General features: G+C 37.1%; 1 protein-coding gene across 17 annotated transcripts in view; it reads right to left on the bottom strand.

The window, feature by feature from the left end:
* Positions 1-27,089, bottom strand: part of GPHN (gephyrin) — a 375,414-nt gene that overhangs the window by 62,463 nt on the left and 285,862 nt on the right. For 10 of the 17 annotated variants that reach the window (XM_044436487.1, XM_044436472.1, XM_044436473.1 and 7 more), the window contains one exon: positions 17,580-17,621. The exons of 6 other annotated variants lie outside the window; for them this stretch is intronic. In XM_044436487.1, the coding sequence (XP_044292422.1) occupies positions 17,580-17,621 (42 nt within the window). Of the gene's footprint in view, positions 1-17,579; positions 17,622-25,033; positions 25,106-27,089 lie in introns of all 17 variants that reach the window. One more of the 17 variants, XM_044436488.1, reaches the window with a different exon arrangement.

Below are 27,089 nucleotides of genomic sequence, written 5' to 3'. Positions count from 1 at the left end.
AAGTGTGGCTGTTGCCCATTTCATTTTAAGGAAGGCCTTGGCAGTTATAGGTGACCCATAAATATGTGTATAAATTAATAAATAATGTTTGAAGGGAAGTGAGTATGTAGAGACGCTAATAGGTGTGATTAATTTCCATTCTTGTGTTTGCACTGTTATGCAGAGATATGTGGAACATAATTCTCCATTTGTAGTAAGTTGAACACCTATCCTATGCACACTTACCTGGGAGTAAACATCTCTAATATGGAATCTCTTGCTCCCAAATAAACGTGCATGGGATTGTGTTGCTCGTCTATGTCTCACCCACAGGCTGCTCCTGAGATAGTAAAATGCGCATCTCTTTTGTACTATAATTCTAGACGTAATGTTTTCTGTTTGCCTTCTCTTTGCTCAGAGTTTAACTTTGCAGATGTAACTTGGGCTAAATGGAATTGCACCCAGCATTACTCTGAATTGCTCATGAGAAAGTATTAAAAAAGCAGAACTGTTTTCATTGTTCAAAATTAAACTGGTATACTCTTTTAACGTTTGTATTGTAAATGTTGAATAACACTTTCCAGAAAAATGAGTGTTAAGCCATAAGTAAAATAAAACACTTAAAGCAGAGAAAATGATGAATATGTGATACTTCATAATGTAACTATGTACTATGATAGTTCAAAATCATGAAATCTGTGACTGCAACAAATAGTCTTAAATCCATCTTTTATCTTTTATGTCAAATCAGTACTTTTTAGGCTAACATTAAAAAGAAGTATGAAATATCCATGCTAAACATGAAAAAATTGTGTGTGTGTGTGGGGGGGGCACGGGACATAACCAGCTGCACTACACCAAAGCCACTATACAACAAGAAAGAAGAGAAAACTCCTGAACAAGTGACTGTAATCTTTTTAAACGGTCAAGAAATTACTTACCTTTTAATAGAACATAACAAAATTAGCACAGAATAGGTACAACTGAATACCGAGAGAGTCAAGGTAAAATGAGTACTACACAGAGATGAAGGGTAGCCAACCCAAAATAAAAAAACTTTTATGAAGAACATTTCAACTCACATTTAATATAATACAGAAAATACTGACATCAATACATAATGTTGCCACTGACAAGAGTAGTGATTTTTTTTTCCAAAAGGAATCAGGGAAGCTGACCCAAAAGCTATAAGATTTGTGGGAAAGTTTATTGTTCATTACCATAGCAGCATGCAGTATATGGAACCACCAGCAGAAACTCAAATTAGTAGATAGGTCTAGTGTTGACCAAGATACAGGAAAGAATAATGGATTAGCTAAGCTAAAATGAAGGAAGCAGGATAAGCAAAGCACAGCAGAAACTGTAACACAAGAGCTGTTTTTTCCTAACTGATCTATAAATACTACTAAGAGCAAGATATTCTTCAATACTGTATTAACTAGAGACTGTGGTGTTGCACTAGTGCAATTTTTTGTCTTTATTCATATCTAAAGCATTGTGACAAAAGTGATACAGTTTAGTTTGGAACGAAGTTCTGCTTTCTGTTTCAATGAGCACTAAAATAAGTAGAAAGAATAAGTAAATATCTTTAACTTTTATTCCTGAAATACAAAATCTTACTTACAGGTAAGTTCTTTTAGTTTAAAATATGCCATTTGAATACAACTAATGTCAATTACCTTAGCAACATTGAAACTTCAGTATGTTGATACTTGAGGCAACTTCTTGAACAAGTAACATCTAAGAAAAGCTTGGATATTACCAATACAATGCCACCTGTTGAATGTGTTACTTCTGTATTCATCCAGCAATGCTTCTTGTAAAATTTGAAGAGAAATTTCCATAGACAATATACACATCTATTACCTATGAATTCTCCTTATGAATTCCTCATGGAAATTTACAAGAGCCACAAGTTGAATGGAGAGGTGACTATAAATTCAGGCTAGTGAAACCACTCTGGTATTGCCTGAAACCAATTTTCTAAAATTTAAAGATATACAAAAATGTATTTTGAAGCCTGACAAATTCTATATTTTATTTATTTATTTGAAACTTGTATATGCTGTCACCACATGCCTCGGCATCTCTATATGACAAATTCTATATGAAAGTGTTCCACATGCTATATTTGGAATACTTAGTTATGTGAACTGCAGTATATTAAATTTTTATATATCTTTGTACATACATACTATTTGACAGTTAGAAACATACAAACAGAGTGAGTTAGAAGGGGCCTCCCGGGCCATTTAATCTGACCTCTGGCTCCAGCCAGCTCTGCTCACGTCATGCCCACCATATGCATTTGGGGCATGCTGGGAGCTGTAGATTCCTTTTCTGTCTGAACTCACATAGGAGTGTGCCTTTAAAGTATTCAAAAGCTTTTTCCATCACTTCAAAATATGTGTCATATTCAGTGGTATCATTCTGTCAGTAGAAGGGAACTGTTGGAGAAATAGATTTCTCATTCACCCTGCACTGACTCTGTTCCAGGAGGATTCTCTGAAACTAACTTGGGACATGCAAAGAGGGGAGGACAGGGAGGTCCTGTTGTATGGACTTCCTCTTGCACAAGAATTGAATTGAACCCACTATTTTTTTCCCATGGCCACATCCTCTGAATCACTGATAACTTGTGACTTCTCCAAAATCATTATAGTTCTACAACTGTAAGAATTTTGCTTTTTCTTTCTTGCCCTTCATAGTTATTTTATCAGTAAAATCTAGAAATCATAAATTCTCTTCTAAACTATTGAATAGTTTAGTGAATTTATATTTCTTTAATATTCCCTGAGAAGTAATTTTTGTCTTGAATGGCAGTCCAAAATATTTACAAATTTTAAAAAATAACTTACAGGCATGTGAATAGGGATTGACCGTTAACATCTATTTTGAGTTTCAGATTGAGTTTTGTTTATCCACTAACCAGATTATTTATGTAAGTCATTTTGTTTAGTTTTTTTCTGGAAAAGATCTCAAAATACAACCAACCGGATGCAGAGGTTTACTTTTATTCAATATGGTTGACTGCATTATCATGACAAAGATATACAAAACTTTTCCCACCACATCTGGAAATGCAACTTAGAATTTATACCTCATTATTTTTTAAAGGGACAAATAGTCCTTTCTCTCCACATAAAGGCTGAAGCAAGACTACATGTTTCCTTCCTTATATCTGAATGTTTAACATCCTTTTAAAAGCAAGATTAGGGCTAATTCTATTTTGGTCCTAAACTACATTGCTTCACTAACCACCTGTACATAGAATAGTACTGGAAGCACTGTTGAGACAAAGCTAATTATTTCAGCAAGGATATCAACTGTGGAACAATCAAATGTATGTCTAAGTACGTTTTATTAGACTTTTCCTTTTGACTTCAACAGAATTTAATGGGCCAAACAATACTTTGGGATATGCCAGAATTGCATAGATAGCATAACACTGGTGGAATTTACTTCTGACAACCTATCCTGTTGTGGCCAGGGTATTCCTCTTCTAAAAAGTAATCAAGCATGGACCTATAGTTTCCCATTAATAAAGCAATTCTAAGAATTATCATAAGTAGTCCATAAACAAAAAAGTGTATAGAAAATTATATGCAATTACTGGGAAAAAGTGATAAAAAGAACAGCTTTTGGATAGTTTGCAATGTTCCTTGTCCTTCACCCATAATGGCCTCCTTTCTCCCAGGAGAGGTAATTTATCCCTTTGTTGTAGCACTGTTCCCCTGTATCAATCACGTCCATGGAAAGAAAGCCTATATCACTGCTCAAGAAGTTAGGGATAGAAACAGGTAAGCCATATTTCTCTTTGCTTCTGTGTACAGCCATACATCATAAAAACTTGCTTTAGTCCATATATAAGAAGTGTATGTCCCTCGATCTCATCTAGATAGAATTTTGCCTGAACCATCCATCAGAAGGAAAGTTTTAATACATATCAGTAACATGAAAAATGGACCCAGATGGGGGGAAAGTATTATTTGCAGGGAGTGAGGGGGAATAGTGGTTGAAAATGGTCAGCAACAACAGTATTAAGAATACTACTCACAAATTCATACAGAGGTATCTCACAAAGGTCTATTTAGAAATTATTTTTGGTATTACCAACTTATATTAAGAGTTAACTAGTATTATCCAGCAGCAGTTAACTAATGCTACATTCTGAATAAAAGCAGGCATTCAATTAATACTTCATTCATTTGAAGAAGAATCATTGGGGTGGGGAAGACAAATACAATTCTTTCATAATGCACAAATAAGATATGTACTAGTTTGGAGAAAGTGATAACTGTGGTTTGGTTGGCTGGATCTATGCAAATGCTGTTACATGAAAATGTAATGTGATAAAGTTGAAGAAGTGCCTAAAATGACTGAGAGAAATGGAATGCACCACAGAAGGCAGTTTCCAATATCACATTAAGTGTAGCACTATGAAATAATTCTGATAAACCTAAGGGTAGATGGTATACATCAGGAAAGCCTTTTTAAAAAGTCTTGTTGGAGAGGCTGTGTATAGATATGAAATGTCAATTACATGTGGTGGAAATACATTCATGCACATGTCCATTAATTCTGGCAACGAGTTTCTAAGCATATATAGAAACTCGCAGGTCATAATATGCCCATGGAACCAGAAATAATTCAATATAATAGGTGTTGGAAATAAGTCTATTACTCCTCTGATAAACAGTTTATTTTTGACATGCTGTCAACAGCTAAATGCAGACTTGGAAAGCCCTGCCTATGCTGCCATTTTCTCAGTGGGCACAGAAAATTAGGAATATGGTAGTTACAAGAAACCTGTCAGATCAAATGTGAACTGCACATGACTCATCAAAATGTAACACATTTTCATCTTTGTTTGTGACACACAGAAGAAAAAGAATGTGATAGGGCAAAACCTGGCATCTACAAATGCACATATAAAAATAATAAAATATTGAAATAAGTCTTCTGAAAAATGTCAGTAACAGTTAAGTTTTATAAGTTTAGGTTCTTCGCTGAATTGAAAGTGAGCCAATGGATCACTTATTTAGGCAGTATTGTAGAGATTTGACTTACAAAGTATGATCGCCTCTAACCCTAAACTTAGAAATCCAAATGTTGTTAACTGCAGACTTGCTCTTGTGCTCAGCCAGGTCCTGCAAAGTAAGCCGAGCCAAGAGGCAATCTGCAAATGCTTGTGGACCCCAACTTGTGTAATTGGCAACTTTTCCTATCAGGTGCAGCTGCCCAAAAAGCAGCTGCAGCATGCAGAAGGGGAGTGCTGCAGTCACACCCAGAGACTTTCCTGGTGATCAACCTTCTTCCATGTCTGGCACACAGCACCAGGCGTGGAAGAGGGGTGCTGCTTGTGCAATGTGTGCGGTGCAATTCTTGTTGAGTGCCCCATGAATACATGGCACACTTGCCAGGAAATTGGACTCAGGACTACTCCAAACTGGACTGGAATCCAGGGAGCTGAGCCCAGGGAATTTGATGGATTCCCACCCCCAGATGGATTCCTCACACATCCTTAGTTGTGATCTTTCCTCACAGGTAGCTTGCTTTAGCTCCTTGATAATTTCTGTACATTTTCCCACTCTCAAACGTTATTTTTGAAGTATGGTGACCAAAATAGTGTGCAGTAGTCCAGGTGGGACTGAACCACAGACTTGTGTATAAGCATTAAGATAATCTCAGCTCCTTTGATATAAAAAACCTTTAGATGACTTGCAAATTTTTAATGATTACTATTATTTTGTTCTTCACATAATATCTAGCAATATCATAATATTAGATGCAAAATAACATGGAATATTGATCAAAATCATCACATTTTAAAGACAGTGACAAATATAAAATCAGCCCAAGGGAATGATCCTTATGTATGCATTTAATTTCTATACTGCCCCATAGCCAAATGGACTTGTAGTGAAAATTCAGACTGGGAGGCTTCTCTGTTGGTTCTCCTGCTCTGGTCTGGATGAGTAAGAGGCGCCAATCTGGAGTTACTTTATCATTTTGATAAGAATTACAAATGGAAGCACAATCAATGCTTATACCAACTCTGATATGAAATTTCCAGTTAAAATAAAGAGCTTTAATGATTTTTGGGCATTTACATTCTCCACCTTTCTATGAATACACCCTCACATCATGTCCCTTGCCTATCTCTTGTTAGTTTGTTTAACCACAGACCTTGAAAAACCAATTCGAAGTGGTTTAACCTTCTTCCAGCTAAGCTTGCTTGCCAATTGGGTCTCTGCTAAAATGTGAATAAGTGTTTTGATATCATTACAAACAACTATGTCTCAAGATATCTAGAACTATTAATGGGTCCTTAGGGAGTACATTTCATAATATTAAATTGGTCTCATTCAATACTTATGGTCAGTGCTTTTTTTGTAAAAAAAAAAAAAAGGTGCCGGAACTCACGTTGCCGCCAGCTTGCGACCACACACACCCATCCCAAGCTGAGCAGCGTCCCAAGCCAGGCGGCGCGGACACAAAAGCAGCCCGCAGGCACTATGTTAATGATGTTTGCTGCTGACCTGCTACGCCGACAGGCGATTCAAAATCACTTCATAAAATCTATTGGAAAAAAAGGTGCCGGAACACTGTTCCGGTGCGTTCGATGACAAAAAAAAAAAGCCCTGCTTATGGTTGAATTAGACAAGTCAAGAAGATATGTAGAATGTTTATACTCTCAGAGCCACACCTCCAACATTTATTCTCATTCAGCATATTGATTTTAAGTCAAGCTGATGCTGCGTAATATTTATTTATTTATTTATTTATTTATTTATTTATTTATTAATTAAAACATTTCTATGCCGCCCCTTGCCAAGGCCTCGGGGCAGCTTACAACATTGAATACAAAATACATTAAAACAATAGCTAAACATGAGGCTATGAAAACTTCCCTTGATTTTCATGCCCAGTGCAGTTTTTGGGTTGGTCTTCCAAATGAGTTCCTATACGTTCTAGTCAAAATTTCTTCCTAAATTGAACTGATATGAGTTTTTACTTACATCTTATTTAGGCAGTATTGTATAGATCTGACTTACCATTCTCCTGGATAAATCACCTGTAATTATTATTTCATATTTAGAACAGTCCCTCAAGGAACCATATTTAACTAGTAAATTACAACTATGTGTCTTGCTTGTAGTAAGTATTGTAAAACTGGAATATGGTTTTGGCCTATTTAGATGACTTCTGAATTTTAATACTTCCAAGCTGCATTATTTTTGTTAGCAGATCAACAATTTCAAATTTGAATTTGGACCATTTTGATGAAGTAATTTGTTTAATTTCCATTTGTTAGAAAGGTCTGGAAAGATCTCTCATCACCACTATTTGCCTCTATTCATCAGATTCCCTCCCTTCATTAGAAAACATCAGTTTTCACACAGGTATCAGCATACATGTAAAGAATTCATTCAGTCTCTCGACAAATTCCTTATCTTTTAATTTGGAGAGGAGGGGAGCCTTCTCCACAGTGGTGCCCACACTATGGAATGTGCTCCCCAGAGAGGTCTGCCTGGCACCGGTAAAAACCTTTTTATTCAACCATCATTTTAATAATCAAGTTTTATATGATTTTTTGTTGCATTTTCTATTCTTTTCCTTCCTTTTCTTTTTAGTTTATGATGTTCTGTTTTATATTATTTTAATAATTGTGGTTTTATTATTGTATTATTCTAATTTTATATTGTGTAAGCTGTCCTGAGCAACTTGTTGGAAGGATGGGATACAAAGGTTTGTAATGAATAACAAATAAATAAATACATAAATCCTTGCCATCCAACTGCTTCCCTCCTAATTTTCTGCTTTTGTTATATTTAAATAATTATATTTTTTGATGAAATGTTCCTCAAAATGCTTTTTTGCACTCCTTTTCTGATGGCATTTATTTTGTGCAAAGTTGCTTCCTTTGTTCTCTGTTTTTAGGCATGGCTTCCATTTTCTGGAGATCTTCTTTTCTCCAAGAGCCTCTTTGCCATCGCAGATTAACAGCACTGGAAACACCTTGGATGGATACTTCCTTAGCTGTGGATAATTTCAGTATTGTGTTTTTGGATTAAACCCCAGCATTATAGAGAGATTGGATGCTCTTGACATTCCTTTAAATTCCTTTAAATATATATGATGTATATATACCTATAAATATATCAAATCATAATGGGCACTGCTAATGCCAGAAAGTGATATCCTTTGAGGTAAGATTCATTTTCCTATTGCATTTGCTATACTGCCAACAGCCAAGAAAGTCAGAAAGCTGCTACCATCATGGCCTTCATTAAAGTAGTGCATGGTTTTCACTTATTCTGCTTGTCCTGCACTATAGACATAGAGGTAACAATTGCAAGGGATCACGGTTGAAAGACTCTATTACAAAGCAGAGAGTAAGTGAATACGGATGGCAACTTGATGTGTAGACAATGTGGAGAAGTGGTAAGGACACATCACACACACATAGGACATAAAAACTTTATACCACATGTGAAATAATATGGATGACTAAGGTACCATGCAAATGAAAAGTCTACCATGGTTTCCATGTATGCATTCAGCAATAACCTGGGGCCTAGGCCATACCAAAGTAAGCAGAAAATATACAACTAAAAGTCAAATAAAACATTTTTCTCCTTAAGGAAACACCAAAGAGGATATTTCACTTTAGAGGAACCACCATTCAACCTATCATAAAACATTAAATCTCTTGGAATAAAAACAATGTAATTTAATATAAATTAAATTATAGACAATGTTGTATTTATGTTTTATTGGTAATGTGGAGGAAGGCAACTAGAGGGCATCTTTCTTTTATATCAGATCGACAAAAAATTAAAATCTACCATATCCCATTAAAAAGACAGGGGGCAGTATCCAAAGAACAGTACAGCTGGTTGCTAATACTCTTATATCCTTATACCCAAAAGGCTGTAGGTGGGTATGTCTCACTAGCAGTCCCTCTGCCCCCACCCCTGGCTTTCACACCAATGTCATACAGCAAACATCGTGGAAACTTAGGGAACCTTCAAAAGCAGAATAATTTTATACTAGAATCTTCTGTTTCAAGGAAAATGGTTTCTCTAGGTAGGCATGCCTCAGTCCTTTGGCATGATTAAAATAGAGCCTAGCCATTGCCACCAGGTATCCTCCCCACACCCAAAAAATCCCCCAGAATTTGGATAGGTCTTCACTAAAAGAACAATAATCAATTATTACAAAATGCAAATACTGATAGTTGCACTAGCCAGCAATGATCAATTTCTTAATTAAACTGTTAAGTGGGTGATCCTACTGCTCCTGGACATTGTCGGGGGGTAGGGCAGCCACAGGATAAATCAGATTTCCAACTTCAAGTTTGAAGATAGAAATCCAGCCTGGGGGCTGGGACTCTGTACTCAAAACCTCCTTTCCATTGCAGCAACTGCAGAAAGAACTATGCCAGCCATCTCTCTGAGGGTAGTACATTCTCAGTGATGTACTACCCTCACAAAAGTGAATGCACAGTACCTTACTAAGACTGGAATATCCACATCTAAGAGTACAATTGATACCTGAGATATGGTGATGAAATTCTAAAGATGCATCTCTACAATGGTTAAAAAGGAATATTCATAGAGGAGAATGAATGAGATTCAACAATTGTTTTGGCATAGTGGCTACTGTGTTATGCTTAGACATGGAAAACATAACCTTAGATTCCTTTGGAAAGCTTTTTTCCATTCGATTTGGGTTGATGTGCAGCAATTACTTAGGAAGCAAATGAGAATTTGAATAAACAAATGAAAATATATAAGGAGTGTAGAGAACATGGTTTTCTAGCTACTATAACTGTGCATGTGGGCATGAGTACACACACACATACACACATTTTGTAGTGAAAAATACCTTTTTCCTGGCTGCTGTTCAAAATCCCCTTTGGAGTTGATTGAAGCATTTTAGACATTTTTACCGGACAGGATGTCTTGGCCTTCATAAGTACCAAATGTAATCTTTTAAGCTAGAATGGGACTATCTTAATCTTTTTCATATTATCTATCAAATGTTCCATTTGATGAGGATCTGGACAATGTGTAAATCAGCTTTCAGCTTTTGAACTAATATGGAAATACTCTGATCATTTCAGAGTTGGTGTCTCTTATTTTAAAAGAGTTTTAAATGTCTCATTTTCACACATTTCACACTCATTGTAACTAATTCCAGCTTGCTAGTTAATACTGAAATATCTTAACCACTGGGGGATTTACTTTTCTCTGTCCTGTATCAAAGTCATGTAATCAGACCTTTCTAGTTATTATTTATTTATTTTATTATATTGCGATTTATATCCTGCCTTTTTCCTACAAAGGGCTCAAGGCAGCTTACATCTTCTCTCCTCCTCCATCTTATCCCCACAACAACAACCCTGTGAGGTAGGTTGGGCTGAGAGGCTGTGACTGGCCCAAAGTCACCCAGTTGGCTCCACGGCCAAGCGGGGACTAGAACCCGGATCCTCTGAGTCCCAGTCCCGCGCTCTTAACCACTACGCCACACTGGCTCTCTAGTTATGGTCTTCACTTACATCTATTTCTGTCCCTAATTATTTTTATGAACCACAATTGCAATTTTTCTGAATGTATTTGATTTCTTGCATATTTTCTGCATTTATTTCATGAACTCTCCAGACTCTTGTTTTATATTTTTCTAACAATGTTTCTAAAGGGATTATTACGGGGATTGTTGACATGGGCAAAACTTGACTGCATCTTAATCAAATGGGTATGCAATATTTTTAAGCATGTACAAATCCCCCCTTTCTCTTTCTCATACACACAATGTAATACATGATATTTCTTTCTTTAGTGTCATTCCCCCAGCCACAAATCAATAATATTTATTTACATATTATGCCTATTTTTCTTAAAATTATCTTGGCCTACTTGTATCATAGTTCCTGGCATAGTTCTGCTATCATAGTAGTCTTTTTCAAATTAATGATTAGCATTGTTTCTTACTTGTACTTGGAAATACATTATTAAAGAGTGATACTGGAAGAGTTTTGAATGATAACAGCTGAAGAATTTAGTCTCTTCTCATCCACCAAACCAGGCCCACACAACTTGTGATTCAACAAGCTGAGATAAAGGAGCGAACTGTAAATTTTTACTTTTGACCTTGACCTTCATAGCCATTGTCTCTAAATACATTAAATCTCTGGTATATGGAATTATTTGTGTTTAGTTATCCTAATCTTCAAAATCATTGATATAATTGAGATATCATTCTTACAAAATAGAACAGGGCAATGAAACATATCCAACTTCTATTATTCACATTCTCAAGCAAAACACATTTTATATTCTTTTTCCACATGAACAACTCTACCAATACAAAGCTATACTCAAAGACTGTTATAACACACTTCCTCTCCAGCAAGCTACTGTGGGTGACAACTCTGCTCATTTGCATTTATTTTTAACTGTACAAAACTGAAGAAGATTGTTTTGGTGGCTATATACTTGACTGCTGCTGTGCCTTCCACAAGCAAACTGAAAGGTTTCCTTCATTATTCTCTTTCAGAGTTTTTACACACAGCACATGCAGAAGCCACAGAGAGATGTGAATCACTGAGAAGAGATAAGTGAAGATGACTGTAAATGGCTGTGGTATGATGGCAGATAAAAACAGACGTACCCACTGAAAACCGTCCATTGAAAATTTCATTGATTAGCACCCTTTGGACCATCCATTCACATACCAATTTTGGGCAGCAGTGTATAAGGCAAAGTGCTAAAAGCCAAATAATTTTATATGTGAAGGTAGTCAAAACAGTATTTTAGTGAAAAATCACTGTAATATAATGCCATTTTTGGAAACCCAGTTATCAAACCCTGTTGATACGGCAGGGTTTCTCTGCAGCTTTCAATACCATCAATCACAGTATTCTTCTGGGATGACTGAGTTGGGAGTGTTGGCTAGCTTCAGAAAGTGATACTTGGGGAATGCTGCTCAGTCTGGAGTATGGGGTTCCTCAGGGGTTGGTTTTTGTCCATGCTATTCAATGGCCATTTGAAACTGTTGAATGGGGCCATTCTGAGGTTTGCAGTGCATAATTTGATGACATGCAGCTCTACTGCTTCTTTTCACCTCTTTCTGGTGAGGCTATGGATGCATTAAGTCAATGCCTGTCTGTAGCTATGGACTGGATAAACACTAACAAACTGAAACTCATTCCAGAGAAGACAAGAGATGCTGTTAATAGGTAATTCTCCTGACTGGATGAAGGGTGATCAATCTGTCCAGGATGAGGCTGCACTCCCCTTGAAAGAGTTGGTTGTACCTTGGAAGTCCTTCTGAATCCATCTGTCACTTGAAGTTTAAGTGGCCTCAGTGCAACACAATGTCTTCACAAGCTTTAATTGGTGTCCCACCCCCCCCCCCCCACAAAAAAAAATGGACAGAGAATAAGTGGTTTTAATAATTTACACGCTGGTAACCTCCAAGTTAAGTTACTGTGATGCACTCTGCATGAAGCTGCCCTTGCAGAATATTCAGAATATGTGGCTTCTGTAAATTGCAGTAACAAGACAAATAAATGGGATCAGATCTGAAATATAGCACTGATTCTGGCCTGTTTACATTGACTCTTTGTATGTTTTGGAGCATGATTCAAGGTGGATATGGCGCCTTGCTGCGAAATGGAAAACCTCTCCAGATCTGGATCCACTTGGATGCTTGCATCAATATCTGAGGCCTTCCTCTGGAAGCACCTCCTTCATTGTAATTCTTCTGTAGTCATGATTTTGGTTTTTGTAATACTCAGTTGCAGTCCTGCTTTTGCACTTTCTTCTTTCACTTTCAACAGAACTCATTTCAATTCATTGGTGCTTTTGGAACATCTTAAATGACCAATGTCCCTTCTGTCTCTGAGTCTAATCTAGCTTTCTTTATACTATGTTCTCTGTACAGAATGAACAGATAGGGAGATAAAATACAGACCTGTCTGATGCCTTTGCCTACAGGAAACCTTCTGTTACTCCGTATTCTGTCCCAAGAGTAGGTTCTTGTCCACAATACAGGTTAGACATCAGGACAATCAAATGTTGTGGTGCACCCATTTCTTTCAGGACAATCCATAACTTCTTGTGATCTTCACAGTCAAAAATTTTTCTATATTCTAGAAAGCATAAAAATTCTTTATGTTTTCTAGAATACAAAGCATAAGTAGCCAATGTATATCTGGGATATGATAATTAGGACCCCCAGGATATGTAATGGGCTTCTGCGGGAGGTGGTTGAAGCCCCATTGGTGAGGGTGTTCAAGGATAGGCTAGACATGCACATGGTAGGCATATCATGAGCAGAGCTGGCTAGAGCCTGGGAGGCCCCTTCTGACTCACTCTGTTTCCATGTTTCCATTTTAGAATCCAGCTTGAATATCAGGCATTTCTTGCTCAGTATAGCGTACATTTCTTTAGCACCTTAAACATCACTTTGCAATGGTTAGTGCAATGGTCCTATGGTTGCTGTAGCTGTTTGCACATCCTTTCTTGGGAACTGGAATGTACATTGAATGTTTCTAGTCTGCTGGCCATTGTTTCACTTTCTGCATACAAGTGCTAATTTCTTTTAAAGTGGGTGTATATTGTTCAGGTGCACTGCAACAGAAATTCTCAAGTTAAACTATTAGAAACCCATGTATCAGAGTTTTCCAATCCTTTTCATCTTGACAGCTCTTTAAAGGAACATTATACATGTAATTTTGGCAAAAGGCCACATTTTTCTGATTGTAAATGGAACTGATAAATTATGGAAGTATTGGTATAGACCTGTGGAAAAAATTTCAATACCCACAATGAACATTAAACTGCTTAAGAATATAGTTCATTGCGGTATCCTGCATTTTAAAATTAACATCCTTTTAAAGATGAGGGTGAAATCATCTTTCAAGAAGGTTTAATAGTACTGAAGATTTGTGATGCATTTATATGAAGAAATAAATCAAAGACTCTCAAAGTTTATCTATTAGGATTAAAGAAGGATGCATCTAGTATTGCAGGAGAAAGATGGAAAAGGAGGGCAACAGATAATGTAAGAGTATCTCCAGTTCCCTCAGTGTTTGCAAAAAGAAAAAAAATCCCAAAGAAATGAAATATGCATCACCAAATGTCTTTACAGAACATGCTATGTTTTAATCAGTCACACTGCGCCTTTAGGATAGATAAATTTGTATAATATATCAACAAAAATAATGAGCTCTATTCCAGTTCAAGCAAGGTATAAAACCTATTTGGTCAGCAATTTTGAAATGTGCCTCTTTCCTTCTAAGAGTTTCAGTTTTCAGATGAATCACATAATGCTTATATTCCAAATGTTCATTTCAAAAGACAGAACCAATAAGCTTAGTTAAAACATATTCAAAACATAACAAAGTTGGAGGGGTTACTCGTATTACCAGCATTCATGCAGATGTGATTTATGGCCTTTTATATGCTAGTGCATCAAAATGTTAACACCAGACTATGTATAAAACATACTTTAAAATTTAGCTGAGCATCAGTACCAACTGATTTGATTCTGATTCGAATAATGGTCAGCCAGTTGCTACTTGTTTCTTCAGCATCTGGTATCATAAAGTGGTATCAACTATCAGCACCATGGCTGCTAGGCAGACTCTAGATGGACAGAGTATTATTTGCAGTCTCAGCTCCAACCTTGGAAAGTCACTCCAAATGCAGAGAGGCCTCTACCCCACCCCCCACAACTGGAATAGAAAGGAGCACATTGGCTGCAAGGCAGCCAAGGTAGTAAAGACCTCAGAGAAGTGGTTGGCTGTGTATTCCTGGGGGACTGGGGGTGGGGGGGGATGAGATCAGTTTCATGACATGAGGCAGCTTCATGGTTTCTCAGTTCCTTCCTTCACACTCCAAGGCATGACACTCAGACAGCCCAAATTTGTCACCTGAGTGCTTTGCAGGGCTGGAGGAGCATGGCAATAACCTTAATTGTCACATTTTATTTATTTATTTATTTTAAAAATGTAGACTGTCCATTACTGTCACCTCTGGATGGCTTACAACATTCCTCCTGCCCAGCATAGGATGCTAAGGGATTATGGGCACTGGAACTGGATTGAGTCCCAAAGGTACTATCTGCATATACAGACACGAAAAAGGTTCAGCTATTGGTGGTTACTTTTGGACCTGGCCAGCAAAAAGCTTATCAAAGGAAAATTGAAACACCTGAGTGAAATAGCTCAAGTGTGCTTTATGGACCAAAATATAGAATTGGGAAACAAGGCTTGTTCCCTCCATTAGTCCTAGTAACTGCCAATCAACCAAGTTATATAATCAAATAGGCTTATATAGGTGTTCACTGTGGCTAAGAGGGCAACAGTTGACAAGAAACATCTGGCCTAATTAAGGAACTAAACAAAGCAAACCTGGCAATGTTTGGGTCAGCAAAAACAAAGCAAAATCTTCTCTGATCAAGTTATCACATCATCTCATAGAAGACTATTCCACATTTTGAAAACAATAGCACATTTGTCTGACATTTTAATCTGAAGCAACTGCATGTATTCTTCCGGTAAGAAAGCTTGCCACCATAAGCTTTTAAAGTTCCGGAAACCTTAGTAAAAATTGTTTTAGCTATCTTACTTGATCATACAATATTGTGATTAAAAATATCAGGTATCAGGCAAACTAAATGTGTCACTTTTAGCTCTAAATAAACAGTAGTTTATATGACTGAGTAGACTGCCAAGATTGCAGTGACTGGCTCTTTCATGTCAGTGCTGGAACTTGACTGCAAATGTCAGCATTACAACAGGACAGACATGCTGGTGCTATTCTCATGCATGATACAGCCGCAGTTTGTTATGCACATTCAACGGGATGCCACTATGCCTCTAGAACCCTTGACCTGGGCAACTTTGCACTCCTTTTTTACTGAGTTAAGAGGCTTTTAGAGCTTAGCATCATTTGCCAGGCACTGGATACAGCTTTAGCAGGAGGGGCAAAAGCTACTATTGTGTCATCTTTCTTATGGTGGGAACAAAATGTTTCTGTTGCCACAGAGACTGGGATTAGCATTGCCTGAAGTGGAGAGGCAACTTTTGCCACCATCTTGACTATGTCCCAAATTGCAAGCTCTACTTCCCCTTGTCATCTAGGGAAAAAAAGAGAATCTAGCAAGTCATATTGCTAGATGCTTAGCTAGCAGTATTTGTAATCATGTGAGTTAAGTTGGGACAATCCCCTGCTTTTTGTATGTATGCAGCTCTGCTAGCTGCATGAGAATTACTACTGATTTTAAATTGAGGCTTACTGTCTTTCATGCTGGACTTTAGTTCGGCATGCTGCCATTATGTTGGCTGCCTTGCAACACACCTTCAATTCCTGATAATGCAAGACCTCACATTATCACTATGTTACATATTTAGCCAGTAGCTGGTTCCTCTCCAAACCACCAGTATGCAACTTACTTTCACAAATAACATAGATAAGTGAATGGTAATATAAAGCAGGTTGGTGGATAATTGAAACATTTATTTGGAAGTAATCACACATTGAAGTGTGCCTAGCAATCTGGCTGGGGTTGGGAGGGGAGGGATGAGAAAACTTCCTAAGGGGATTTCCTCTATGTTTACAAAGCTGCATGCAGAAGTCCATGCATCTATGTAGGATGCTGGGGGGGGGGGGGTACTAACACCTACATCCTGTTGCAGTTTGAGTAGCAAAGGATACATGAGAAATGGACAAATCTGCACTCAACAGATTTTATATCTAAGGCATCTTTTAGTCCTTTCTCAAATGGACAGACAGGTAATAGTATTTTCACAGAGGTTTTTAGGCAAACTGAACTGGAGATTTCCAGTTGAAGAGAAACTTGTTCCAATATTTGGAAATGGTTCTTTTTGTAATAAAAAAGGAACAGTATTATTTGGTTTCAACAGTGGTTCTGCCAGCACCCCTTAAGGTCTAGGGGTGGAAGAATAGTTACATTATAGTTACACTAGTACTGTTCATTTCTTAGTGTCCTTTTTGCCACCAGAATTTGAGTATTAATGAGTTTCAGGGTAAAAGAGCTTTTAAAGCCTGTACTACATTTTGTGTATCTGCGTATTCATTAGTCTCATTATAAATATTAATCAATCAATTATATTTCTATACTGCTTCTTCCTGAAAGGAATCCGAAGTAGCTTACATAATCCTTCTCCTCCTCTCTATTTTATTCTTACAACATTGAGAATTAGTGTCTAGTCCAAAGTCACCCAGTGAGCTTCATGGCCAAGTGGGGACTAGAACTTGAATCTCCTGAGCCCCAGCCTCTCTCTCTGGCTCTTGATAATAAGCAGATTATTGAGAGAGTTTTCTACTCAAGCTGTGGTGCTGAAGAATAAGTACTTGGTTGGTATTCACACCAGGGTGGTTTCAAACTGCTATGGCAGTATTAAATCATACTGTGACATGGTTGCAAGGTGAGCATGCAGAGGCAATCCCACAAATTGGTTTTTCCTCATTTCTGAAAGGTGCAAGACCAAATCAAATCAAAGAAAATCAAAGAGTGATGAGTGAGAAGTTTGACTGTGACAGAACACGTGCAAAATATACCTCAGAAACACTATAGGTTGATGAGCACGAAGGGAGTCGAGCCTGGTTGTGCAGCGGGGAAAAGAAAACATTGTTAAAAAAGAAATGGTGGCACAGTAAGGGTCTTAGAAGGTTTTCTGTTTAGGTGGTTCCAGCACTGAGACATAGCAGGGGGTTCATTTTGTTCCCAATACTAGATTCCTTCATATGCACATTTTTAATAGATCCGGCCATTTAAGGTGGAAACTTTAAAAACAAGCATTTTACAACTCTAGTTACATATAAATAACAAATCCTAAATGGAGCCCAAGTGTTAAGTTTTCAAATGAGGCAATGGAAGTATGAACTTATTAGAATGCAGAATACGATTTTTCAGAATAGTCTTGAATTCCATCAAGTTTATCTTGAGCTCTACAAAAGTACAGAAAGTATGGGCTTGCTTTCCATATTTCCTAATACAGGATACTATATTTCCATAAGTATGAATCCTTTGGGGACTGGTTTTTTGATATGTTCAGAAATCCATGATTTCATAACAGCTATGTACATTGCAAAGTTGAAGAAGATTTTTTGTATAGGAAGATATGTTTATCACTTAAATTTTATAGACTGATCATAAACATGTTGACACAAAAATAAGTCCCATTTAATTCAATGGAATCCATTTTTTGGTAAATATACTCAATATGAATTGAGTCCTGAACTATATATTAGCTATTTAATGCATGTAAGAGCTCTCTTGCTAAATTCAGAAACAACTCCAAGACAAAATATTTGGCCTAGTCTATTTTCTTTTTGGGGTTTTGGGAGGAGGGGACAACACCTTCCCCAAAGATTGCGTTTATCTGCCCCACCTACCAGATTATCCTTTCTCATCCTTAGGGCCATCTGTTGTCTATGTATTGGATATAATGATGTATCAGGGCAGGAATGGACTGTCTTCTGAGGCCTTAAAAGAAAATCAAGCTAGAAACACCATGATCTACCAATATGTTATAAGTAGTTTTGGTTTGCACTCTTTTTCACTAACACAGCAAGTGTCTTGCTGCAGCAGAACAAAGCTGTTAAACTAGATCAGCCTTCTTTTTTGCAAGAATCCTAGCAATCCTCGGGGTACCTTCTGGCCCAATGGAAAGTTACCAGTAATTTATCACTGCACTTCTGTTTGCTTCTGCCCACTTCTGGATTAGGAACTGTGAAAATACAGTCCAATGCACACAAGCTTATGAAATCATCACCCCACAAAAAATGGAAGGCAGGAAAAGACTTATCAACTATGAACATAAAATGCATTTTACTTGTCAGCTTATGAGTATTGGGTGCTAAGGAAGAATTACCTAACTTTGCAGAGTCTCTACACATCTGCAGTATCATATAAGTTGAGCTAACATCATTCAGTATCTAAAGGGCTTGAATAATAATAATAATGCAAATTATGCTGTGCACTAATTTCCTGGGGAAAATTGGTATATCAACTAATGTTTTTGCCACTACACTGCAATAGTTTACATTAGTTTACAGTTGTGCCCCATTGGATGCTACCTATCTTTTACACTGCTGTTCAATTTAACTTTAATATTAAGAAATGTGGTGTTCTCCTGATCAGCTAATGCTTTAGATGATTAAATAGGGAGGGTATTTTACTGGTACAGAAAAAACTGGTGTGTCTGAGAGATGTGGAAACTAAACTCCTTGTTAGAGTGGGACTTAGAAGCAAAACATCAGCAAAAGATCATACTCAGTGACTACTGTTTCACTACATGGCTCTTGGACTTTGGGGTGGGGGTCCACAATCGATCATGCCTTCCATGCTTGTTAGCAGCTATATTAAACCAGTGCTGGGATGAAATATTTGGCCCAGATTCTTTTAAAACTTTTAGAGGAAGAAGGCAAAGCCCTCACAAAGGCTGCATAAATTGTGGGTGAGAGGGGCATCAAAAGACTTTGGCTGTGTGTCATTTAATTACAACTTGATAACATAGCCAAGGACATGTTCTGTTTTGGTTTTTAAAAATGCTCAGCTGCTGCATCCAGATGGCAACCTGTTATTGTTCTGCTTCCAAATGTGGCTGGAATACCACTGAGAATGATGCTACATGATGAAGCAGTATTGTTCACATGGGCATTCCTTGGGGCAGGGATGCTACTGCAATGAGCAGCCTAAGGGAGCAGCCATCTTTCCCCCAGTGAGATGGTAGTTGGGTTTGGAGCAATGTTAGCTTTTTTACTGTTAAAAACAATGAAATGGAGGGGCATTCTTCAGAATAAGTAGCTGCCTGAAAATGTGGAGTTGAATATAAGCTGTTCTGTTGCTAAAGCAGTTGACAATGCCTGTTGTTCTTTTTTTAACTGTGTTTTTAATGTATTTGTTTTTATTTTATGTTTTAAGACTTTATATTTAATCTGGATTTATTATTATCTACATTCAGCATAATTTTGATAGAAAATAAATAGTTTAAGTAAATCAATCTGTAGGTATTTCCACCTGAGCTGTTTCCAACTATTATAGACACCAACTATTACAGACACCACTCTCTCTTTTGCCTCCATCTAGTAATCCCAGGGAGGCAGTGGAAAACTTCAGGAAGTGTCAGGAAGCCCTTCTGGCACACATGAGAGCAAAAAGGATCAAGATAGAAGCATTATTGTTATTACTGCTTTACATTACATTTCTATCCTGCCTTTCTTCCCCTTGCAAAGAACTCAAGGTACCTTGCCAGGTTATCTTGCTCGCCATCTTTTCCTCTTAAAAACAGCCTTGTGGGATAGGTCACACTGAGACACCATGACTGGCCCAAAGTAACATAGTGAGTTTCATTGCCATTTGGGGAAGAGAACTCAGTTCTCTTAAGTTCCAGTTGAACACTCTGTTATGACATATAGGCTATTTTACTTTGTTAGTTGCAAGACTGCTGATTGGATGGAGTACTGCTTGGTGGCACTCTTGGGCACAATGCTATCTATGAAACCCACAGGTGACCTCAGTACCAGGCGTGCTGGCTTAGACTCTATCAGGAGAAAGCAGGCCTGGCCTCAACATTTGCAGGCCAGGCTAATATAATGCTTTCTACATAGGGTTGTCTTTAAACATGAGTTTGGAAACATCCACAGATGCAAAGTTCAACCACTAGAATGAACAATTTTGATCACAGTACACCAATTTTGCAGCAGTTGTACTGGTTAACCATTGCTAAAGCCCTGAATGTTTTGAGATCAGGTTAACTGAAGAGCCAGCTGCACATTTAGGAATTGTCCTGGTCCTTAAGATCAGCTTCAAACATCCTGCTTTCTGGCTGCTACTAAGCCTGATCAGGTTGGAAGATACACAGGAACACAGCCTTTTTAATCCCAAAGAGCTTGATCTGGCCTCCAACTTACATTTTTAACTGCAACCAAATACATTTTTATTCTGCCAAGTTTTTTATTTATTGCTGTCTCCATATGATTTTAGGTAATGCTTTTATTTTGTTTATTATTTGATACACAGACACACATGCAGTCAGCTGCCTAATGAGGGCCTACCCTAAAAAGTGGAATAAAAATACAAAAAAGAGCATGGAAATAGTTGTTTTCATAAGCTTATTTCTTGCACAGTATAGTGAGAATAAGACAATAAATAGCTATTTATTTATTAGCTTACTGCTTATTAATTTAGGTTACTTTACAGTTTGAATGCGTAAGCAAAAGTATGTAGTACTCAAATTTATTTAAATATAATTACTCAATCCCTTAATTGGTTAAAAGTCAGGTAAGTAATCAATTACAATTCTTTAGCTGATTGTCATAATACAGAATGTTCATTTTCATATTGCAGGCTAGATTTCAGATAGGCAGTTTAGGCCCTGCAGGCAGACATTTTAGTATGGGTCCAAAAAGTGTGGTTTGCAGACAGCTCCCCAAATTTTGTTTGTTGTGGAGGGGTGTGTGTGTGTGTGTGTGTGTGTGTGTGTGTGAGAGAGAGAGAGAGAGAGAGAGAGAGAGAGAGAGAGAGAGCGAGCGAGCGAGCTCCAGAAACAGGCTGTATGGTACACAATAGGAGCCTGGTGTCTAGTGCATTACTGGATTGTCTTAGGACAAAATTCTTAAACGTTCTTACCTGTTTGCGGGGAGGGGATTCTAGGAGTAAGGTTTCTATGGAAGGGACTAAAGTGTCTTTCCCAGACAACCACTTGCCCTATTTTTCCCATGAAAACATTCTAGGTAACTAAGTGTGGGATGTCAGGACACATTGGCAAAAGACTGAATTTGAAAAACTGGAGCCAGGATTCCTGGATGGTTTGAAAACTGAAGGTTTCTGGAGGACTGTTAGTTTTATCTCATCAAAGCAGGTATCGGGCCTTTGAAACTCTCTTGGGCAAGGCTGGATATGCATAAGTGTGTGCATGTGTGTACGTGTGTAGTATGTGACTGCCGTCCAGCAGAAAGCAATGTGATCCTTGTGGTCAAAAAGTTGTTCACCCCTCTTTTAAGATGATACATTGCACAATAGTGTGCATTGGGAAATAGAGGCAACCAGAAAAAAAGTATGTTGAGTTTTTCCAGCAGCATAGTTGGTCTTGGTATAAAGGATCTGTGATCATATCTGACAAGGCATGGGTATATTTTGAGTCCTGATTCCATATATATATATATATATATATATATCAGCAAACTGAGCTAAAATATATTAAATAGCCAGCGGTGAGGGGAGTTCTGTATTATTTGCTTGTCATATTATTCATTTGTCTTCTTTTGCTCAACCTAGACTTGCATTATAGTCTGAGAAAGCTATCCCTGGTGACATTAGATACCAAAACTCTTCCTTTTGCCTCCTCTCATACTAATAATACATCAAGACCATTTCAAAGCACACTGTAATTCTAGACTGGCTTCCTTATTAGACTTTTGGACCATACAGTAACTATTCAGCTGTATGGTTTACCTGCCATTATCAATTTTTTAAAAGTTCAAAATTTAATATCCCTCTGTCTAGCCATAGTTAATGGTTAATGGCAAACCACTACCTGCCAGCCTCAGTGACCTGCACCACCATCTACAATATGGGGATAATAATACTAGCCTACCTGGCAGGGCCTGTATTATTTGATGGTCCCAAGGCATGGTCTGAAGGCATATGATACAGCAACCTTGCTTAAGAAAAGTAGGTCGAAGTATGGTCGGTGCCTGGATGGGTGACTGCCTGGGATTCTTAAGTCCGTTGCCTTGAGTTCCACCATGGAAGAAAGAAGGGAGATATAGGTACTTGGTAGGCAGATGGCTAGATATAGACAGTCCTAGGTCCCATTAGTGTAGCATGATGAATAAATAGAACCAGAACAGGTCTATCCAGAGAAGGGAGGAAGGACTATTCAGTGGCTCACTAGAGATAATAATATTACACATTAATATAAAAGTTGTTATTCTATAAAAAAGTGAAATTTATGCAGAACTAGGAATAGGAATCATATAAACAAAAGATGATAGAAGAGAACTTTCAAGTAGAATGTAGGTCTAATGTAGTACTGATTCTTTGTTTAAAGAAATCATATTAACTTACTGACTTGAAAAAATTTGGAAAGGAGACCTTTAAAATTTTAACAAATTTTATGAAAGCCAAAACTTCCTTTTGATTTCCAGCAAATCCAAGTAATTATTGCAACAGATATGGATGTTGAAACAATGCAAAGGTTCCACCTTAAATAGGCATTGAATTGTACCATTATTTTGGTTTTCCATTTACCCGGTGAAGCATTAAATCACAGCTGTTACACAATACGTCTAAAAGTTAAAATATCTGTCCCACTGTATTACTTTGTGAATCTGGGTTAAATCCTTTTCCAAAAACCATATAAGAAATCTCCTCTATGATTACTTAAAATGGTTATACTATTGTTTGATCTATCCTCTTTTCCTTTCAGATATGTGTTGCCTTATATGCAAAGTATCTCTTGTTAGCACTGTATGAAATCTGGTAGATGGACCACAAACACCACAAGATTATTTGTGGTGTAAACTCTAACTACTGGAGATGCTGACTACAGCTGATAGATTTGTTATTGCATTTATAGCTTGTCTTTTCTCCTCTTATAAGGAACCTAAGGCAGCTTATTTATAATCCTCCTTTTCTTATACAACCCTGTAAGGTAGGTTATAAGCTCAGTGACAGGCCCAAAGCCAACCTGTCATTTTTAATATTATAGTGTGGAGGAAAACAACTTTCAGTGTCTTGATCCCCACTTGTCTCATCAAAATGCATGACTGGCTGTGTTAAACATAATTATGGCATTTCTTTTATACCACAACTTTATAATACTCTCGGGACAATGGATGGGGTCAGAATAACATCTGCCCAACTAGGATTACTATGCACATTTCCTGAGTTCATTGTTATTGCTAAAGAACAACATTGGAGCATGGAAGTAAGAAATGCACTTCATTTCCTTCATAAAAGGAATGAGTTTAAAATGGGAAGAATACCAACCCCACAGGTTGTTTCCTAGCTGTGTTTCTGAATCAGAGCCCTGTGTTCATGCAGTTCTATCCAGATAATCTAGATAACACTGTTGCTAAACCAACTGAAATTAGATTACTAAAACAAAAACCAAAAAACTCCTTGCTATTGCCACATACCTTTTGAAACTGGGTGAAAACAGAGCAACACAGATAGGTTTTTATTTTTTTATTTTTTTTAATCTGCCCCTTGGAGATTGATTTCTGTGCCCAAAGCATATCAAATTACCTAAGCGTTGTATTGCTTCCTTTCAATAACACTGCCATTCTGGATAGTGTATCCAAGCTATGGCACTATGAAAAATGCATACACAATATAGAAGACAATGAATGAACAAGGACATCTGAATATCATTTGAAGACAGAAGGGAAAGTGTGCAATTGGAAGTAAATATAAAGATGCTGGTAATGGTTAGTCCAGTCCAAATTCTATTTTCAGAAGATGGGGCATTTTTCATGTATTATTTGTAATGCTCAGTGCCAAACTAGATGTGACATTTGTCACATAGTTTGTCCTTGTATGGTTGATGTTCATTTGAGAAATAGCTGGTACATGGGTTGGCAGCAAGATTATATGTCAGGAAAGGGACTCTCAAAGAAATAGGAAACAAAGAGAGAGAGCCTACAACTCTAAATACTAAGACTGCAGTATTCGTATACAGTATTCAGTTCTTATTGCCTAGTAGTTATTAATTAGGAGATACCTTCAGATGATGCTTTGATTTCAAGAAAAAATTTGTTACCTTTGGTGAGCCTATAAAGTAGCTCAAATTAATCAATTCTTGAATCATACTAGGTATTCCTTTTAAATTAAACTTGTTTGAATTTTTTTAAAGATTTCATGGATATTAGAATGAAGCCCCAGCTAGAAAAATAAAAAGAAGAAGGAAAAGGAGAGAAAGAGAGGAAATGGGATAAGAGGACAGATTTGGTGTTACCAGCCAATGGAAGTTTTTTAAAAAATAAATCACCGAGTGAAATCGTACATTTACTCGGAGAGAGCATCCTTTGGCATTTCCTTCTAGGTGATCTCTGAGCTCCTCTAGCTTTCGATGGAGCTATATGTAAACATCAGAAAATGAATTGAAAAAGCAACCTATTCTATTTTCATGTTCTTTGTTTCCATTTTTTAAAAAAGAGAATAGTGTAATACAGTTCTCACTGCCTTTGTAATACAGCTCACATTTTTATAACACAAGGGTATGCTCCACACTGACAAAGAAAACCCATTATTTGGTTAAATCACCAATTATTTTTATCATCTGAATATTATTCCAGTGAGTAAATTCAGGTGCTTTATGGATAATTGACTTTACCAAGCTTCCTAATTTTTAAATGTTATTTATAGCAATCTGAACACTTTGGCATTTATCTAGATAATTTTCTGTGGAAACACACAGAAGCATGGAAATACTACATTCTAGCCTAGTGCTTAAATTATGTACCCTAACAACAAAACTGTAGAATTTAATAATCATATAGTGATCCTAACTGAGATATCACTATCTGTTGTAAACTTCCCAGACAGCTTTGGCTGTTGGGCAGGATATAAATAAATAAATAAGTCTTGAGAAATTCGCTAAATAACTATTTGCATTGCAATTCATCAACTTTAAAACATGCTTCAAAGGGAAAAATAGTTTCAGTCCAAATATAAGTGAACAAAAGGAAGTTCAGAGAAGGAAAGTTAACCATACCTTTCTTGCCCCTGCAGTTATTTGCACCCATAAAAAGCCTTGTCTGTATGATCAGAGGGATGGGGTGCAAAGAACTGCTGGAGGAGAGCAGAGCAATCTAAAACTGGGAGGAGGCATCTTTTGCAAGTGTGCATTTTGAACTATTTCCTTCTCTCACATACACTTTCAACATCCCATGCTATACTGTGTTGTAAGCCACTCAGAGAGCTTTGGTTATGGAGTGGTACATAAATGAAATTAATAATAAAATATAATAATATTGTTCAGGAGGGTTCCTGATTCTTCAGATATAGTATGTGGCTGCAGGATGTGATCAGATATGTTCTTTCTTTGAACTTCTTCCTGTTCACTTTATCTTAGTAGCCAAGTCATTGTGTTCCAAACCAAAATGCTGGATTTATTGAAGTATGCATTTTAAAAAATTGCATACATGTTTATGATAAGGATACATTATTTCTGAAATACAATTTGAAAGCTGGGTTCACAATACATGTCAATGTACACACAGTACATCCCTCACCTGCATCACATTTCTAACCTAAAAGAAAACCACCTCACAGAAAGACAATGAGGAATGTCATAGATGTCTTTCAGTATCTTTGGCATAAACATACCAGCAACTTTTCTTCCTTTTTCCATGGCCTTATTTGTATGGAATTGAATATGGAAAAGAGATGTATCATTATACATTTGCTTTTCCCATTTATGCTTAGTGCAAAAAACCTTTTCACAGAGAGAGCCTGCATAAAGCAGTATTAAGGAAAAAGAGATGATGACTTGTCCTGGAATAGAGTTCACACCCACACACGCACACACACACACACACACACAAAATATTTTTTCTTAAGAATTGAGAAGGGAAGATTGGCAAGAAGAGTGCAGAAGATGAAATGAAATCAAAATTAGTACTTCATGTGGTGCAAAAAAAGTGAAACAGTGAAATACTGCAAATATTAAAATGAGTGGCCACAATTGCTGCTAAATAAATCTGCCTAGGGAGCCTTATGACTAATGGCGCAGGAAATAAAATAAATGTTGACAGGGTAGCCTACACCATGCCACATTTTTCCAGGATTTTAATAAATGTGGATTCCTATCTATCAAACCTATTAGCATTTTTCAGAAGATTGCATGTGTAGACATAGAGTAAACTCTTGTCTTAATGTTACATACTACATTTGGAGAGCTGACTGGTTTTGCTACAGTACACCTATGAGCGATTTTTTAAATTACTAAAGAAACCAGTAAAGGGGCCAACGTTTAATTTTAATGGCACCCTATTCTCCATTTAAACTCTTTTGGTAAAATGTACTTATGCTAAATTTACCCAATTTGTTTGCCCTTT

Source organism: Varanus komodoensis, unplaced genomic scaffold (assembly GCF_004798865.1).
Source record: "Varanus komodoensis strain SLA01 unplaced genomic scaffold, ASM479886v1 scaffold3, whole genome shotgun sequence".
NCBI lineage: Eukaryota > Metazoa > Chordata > Lepidosauria > Squamata > Varanidae > Varanus > Varanus komodoensis.
Note: the sequence above shows the minus strand (reverse complement) of the source record. Positions and strands in the feature narration are given on the sequence as shown.